The 4,364-nt window shown below is 45.9% G+C and overlaps 1 protein-coding gene across 1 annotated transcript in view; it reads right to left on the bottom strand.

Annotated features, from left to right (window-relative positions):
• LUC7L (LUC7-like (S. cerevisiae)) overlaps window positions 1-3,529 on the bottom strand; it is a 17,018-nt gene extending 13,489 nt beyond the window's left edge. The window contains exons 1-2 of the mRNA XM_010156780.1: window positions 3,520-3,529; window positions 2,687-2,781 (exon numbers count right to left, since the gene is read on the bottom strand). Of these exons, the coding sequence (XP_010155082.1) occupies window positions 2,687-2,781; window positions 3,520-3,529 (105 nt within the window). The remainder of the gene's footprint in view (window positions 1-2,686; window positions 2,782-3,519) is intronic.
• Window positions 3,530-4,364: the final 835 nt, after the last annotated feature.

The following is a 4,364-nucleotide window of genomic DNA, read 5'->3' as shown; positions in this document are numbered from 1 at the left end:
CAGGGTTTTGCTTGGGTAAAAAAAGGAAAGCCCAGAGCCCCATGAAACAATTCTGCAACCTCCAGATTTCAGCTCACTCCTAACTCCCGGTGGGGGAGACAATTAACTCCTTGAATGTAATTTCCAAGCTATGTTCTACCTGGGCAGCTTTCAGACTCTTCCATCTACTTATCAGTGGAGCTAAAATTCAGGATTACCAGCCGGTGCCACCTCTGAACGTGCTGCAGTACCTCCACTGACAGAAACACGCTTACCGTTAGCTGCGGAGCTAATGCAGTGCAGGCTGCTAATGATGTAGTGACCAGTCCCTTGATAACAGCACATGGGCGTATTAAACTAACCCACGTTCTCCCAGAATTTTCCTCCATTCCCATGGAGACTAAAAAGAGAACCACTGTAGCTGATTTAGCGGTAAGTTTAGACAAGTTTCTGGGGCCAAAGATTCTTATGACCAGGCACATTGGCCCACCTAAAGCAAACCTCAGCATGCCTTCTGTAGCTCTCGAGACTATTCCAGAGCTTTACGTACAGGCTGGATCCCTCCTCTTACTCTGCATCTGGAGGTCAAAGAGTGGGACTCCACCACATTTCACTGAGCACAGCCACCCAAGGGATCCAGCTTCCTGCTCGTCTCCGATCAGCCTCCCACCAAGGCATATCTGCAGACATGAAGTACGCAGCAATAACAATGCCTTCAGGGGGAGGATGCAACACAACCAGCACCAGAAGGCTTGGAGCATCTGTTGGAAGTTTCCAGAAAAAACCAAGGTGCTGATTTCTGCAATAATACCCATCCAGAGATGGACGCAGGCTCATCTAGCTGAGGCTGGTTCACCCACACAGCTCTTCCCTTAAAGGAGCACCGTCGGATGCCAGTGAACCTGGCTGCGATCACGAGGGAAGCCTGCACATTCCAGTTAAGTTTCATTCCGTACTGGTAGTGCTGACAGCTGAAACGCTGCTCCCGTTCCAGACATCACATGTTCTTTCAACACAGCATTGTGGCACCAATACTTTTTCTTGCCCCCCAAGAACCCAATGACAGCAGCATAGAGAGCTGCACAGCCACTTAAAGGCCACCACATCATCATCTGAGTGACCCACAACATCATCTGCACAGAAGCAGGTTCCTTCCTGCTCCTGTATGAGATTTCTGGGCACAAATTCCACAGCAAGAGGGAAGAGACAACTCACCACAGACAAGTAACAACAGAAGCAAGAGAAACAGACTTCTCAACGTGCTTCTTTGCCCCAGGAAACTCACAGCACATCGCTACAGCTTAAGGCTTCCTCCATGCCTTGGCACCAGTCCAAACAACCACGAGCATCACTTAATCCTTCCACTCACTGTCTACCTTCTTCCTTCGTGCCAGAAGAGGCAGAAGGCAGCCTGCATCTTCAAAACACAGTTTGGGCCCCAAAAACCTGCTGTAGAATCACAACAGCTAATAACTAACCGCAGTGACCTGCATGGTGGATGGAGGTGTACAGGAAGTGATTTAAGCAGCTCCAGAATTCCGAAATGGAAAAGCAGCGACATGGAGGTTGATGGAGCCCTTGCTGGAACACACATCTGAGCTTCAAATTAATAAAAACTAGATTGATATTCAACTTCCAATTTTATTCTGCAATAGCAGCCACTGAGAAGCTAAAGTCTGAGCGCTTGGAGCCGAGGCAGCTTTTGCTAAAGCTCCTTCTACCGGCACTGTCACAGTCTTCCTATCACAGCAACACAGAGGAAGGAGTGCCAGCCCTCCCCGTTGCTGGTAACCCACCGTGTCAAACCCAGCTCTTTAAATAACAGCAGGAAGGGCTATAAATAACAACAGTACCTTTAAACAATCTGGATGGACAATGTGAATCACCACAGTATTTACTGTCAAACAAGGAGGGTAAAGATGGATTTCAAACGTCCACATCCATCTCCCTCCTGCAATTCCGTAACACAGCAACAAAGACGTGCAGCAGTTTCTTTAGAAAGCTGGACTGCATCTTTCATCAGGGCACCAAAACTGAGTATCTTCACAAGATCTCACTGTTAAAAGCCCACGTCACCTTTTGCTCTCAGAGTGTGTGAGCCAAACCTTTGAAAACTGGCCAGCTGTGTCCCCGGAGGGCAGCAGCGAAGGAGCCGACCCAAAACTAGTCAGGCAGAGCGACACACTGCTCAGACTCTGAAGACAAAGTCGGCCTGAGCTGTGACCTGCCATTAGCACGTCATCCAGTAACAATGAAGAAGCTGCCATTCCATCAGGAGATCACACGGTTGGAGAGAGGAGACTGAAAAGCTCCAAGGATTAAGCATTATTGCAGCTCCTAAGGAGAAAAATTGCCAACCTGAAGATGCAACAGTGAACTAGAGCACCCAGGACAGCAGGCTAGCTACGGTCTTGTGACCTCCACAGGACAAGTTTTGGGCCCTAACCACCTCAAACTGCTAAAAGAGAAATAATCTTGCAACTTCATGTGGAATTGTGAGAAAAAAACCCAACGTTTCAAGCAAATTCTGAGAGCTCTTGGCTTCATCAGTTCTATACATAGGTCACAGAAACTGAAATTAAAATTTACTCCTTGGGCACAGAAAGTCTGATCTCTCCTACAAGTCACCCATGATACACAGACGAGCTCTGAAGAGTTGTACCAATGACTGCCGCACAGAATTCCGTACTACAGAGAATATACTTACTGTTCCGGCCAGGATATCATGAGGACAGCAATCCAGAAGGTGGCTCTTGCAGACACGATCGTCTGTAAACTTCACCCTTTGTCTGGTTTCATCTCCTGAAATTCATTTGTGGTTTTAAATAAGGAGACATTAGAATACCGATAAGAGAACAAAGATGTCGGTATGCTCATTTCACCTCAATATGCAGATTAAAATACTTGGTGCTCCTGCTCCCCAGAATTACTCGAGAAAAAGCTTAGAGGGTAACAGGATATTCTGGAACACTTATAATTGGCAACAAACACTATTTTAGCATTTATTCATCCAGTACACCATGTTAAACACAGTGTTGGCGAGCCAAGTGACGTCCAAGGCCTGTCATCCATTTAAAGAGACAGCACAGCCAGAAGAGGAAAGAAGGAGAGAGTCTGGCTCGCAGCCAAAACCTTTTCTTTTTTTTTAGCCCCCTCCCTTTTTTTTTTTTTACTGTGAGGAAGGGGCAGGAGGTACCAAAATCCACGCTACCGGAGCGCCATGAATCACAAAGTCACAGAACAGGGCTGCGCTGAACAGTTTTTATAAGCGATCACTATTTGCTTATCAGATAATTAAGACATCGGTCCATTTGGTTTGAAAACCAACTATGCAGTGTACTTTCCAAGGCCGTGCAAAGATGAATCTTGTAGGTCTTGGCCTGGAACACGGAGCGTGCTTCCCACCCACGTCCCACCCTCAGAAGACATTTTACACTCAGGAGCCACTTAAACAAGACAATATCAGAAAAGCAAAAAAATAGAAAATAAAAAGAAACAAAGTTAGTCAATACACACTGCGAGCTCCAACATATACTATACCCATCTGCATTCTTCAAGACCTCAGCTGCAGAATTTTATGCCCACTGTTGAAAAGTTTTAAAGGAAAAGTTTTCTTGCCCACACCTGCAGTAAGGAAGTCAGGGGAATGATACATAAAAGTAAAGGCAAAGTGGTAATGGTATGTGACAATTTTAAAGCTCATCTGTGTATATGACACAGGTATGTGTAATACTAAAGTATGAATATAGTTTAGGATTTGCAAGCATCCAGGATTAATGTAGTGTCTACTGAAAATGTTTTGCTTTTTTTTTTTTCTTTCTTTCTAAGCTACACTTTTAAAGTTACTTGTGAAAAAATAGCAAACACTTTTTTTTTTTTGTTATAACAGCTTTAAAAATTGGTTGTGACTCACGGCTCGATGAACATGAGGCTTTTCTGCAACTCCCTTGCAGATTGATGTAGGCAGGCAAAGATACACTGAACCTTTATAAATAAAATAGAGGGGCCACAATTGTTCAGTTTGTATGAAATAAAAATATGGGAAGCAATTCAATAGCAACTCAATACACAAAGAAAGAAAAGCACTTATTCACTTACGAAACAAAGTGCAAAGTACCTGAACAGCCCTGCTAACGTGCCAAAGGGAATTTCAGCACTCAGAGTCGCAGAAGGGAGATACAAACCGCAGCGGGAACATATTTTGCAGAGGCTGTCACATTTCTTTTCTTGGACAACAACTAGAACGGCCGGCTCCCGCAGGCACACCTACCTACATGCCTCTGTATGCACGGCGTGGCCTGGGCGCGGAGCTCTCCCTAAAACCTCTCTGCGGCTGCCGGGGCCCGGAGCGGCGGGCTCCTCCCGGGACTGGCCCGCGCCGGGCG

This window comes from Eurypyga helias, unplaced genomic scaffold (genome assembly GCF_000690775.1).
Source record: "Eurypyga helias isolate BGI_N326 unplaced genomic scaffold, ASM69077v1 scaffold32938, whole genome shotgun sequence".
In the NCBI taxonomy this organism is placed as follows: domain Eukaryota; kingdom Metazoa; phylum Chordata; class Aves; order Eurypygiformes; family Eurypygidae; genus Eurypyga; species Eurypyga helias.
This window is presented reverse-complemented; position numbering and strand designations above follow the sequence as displayed.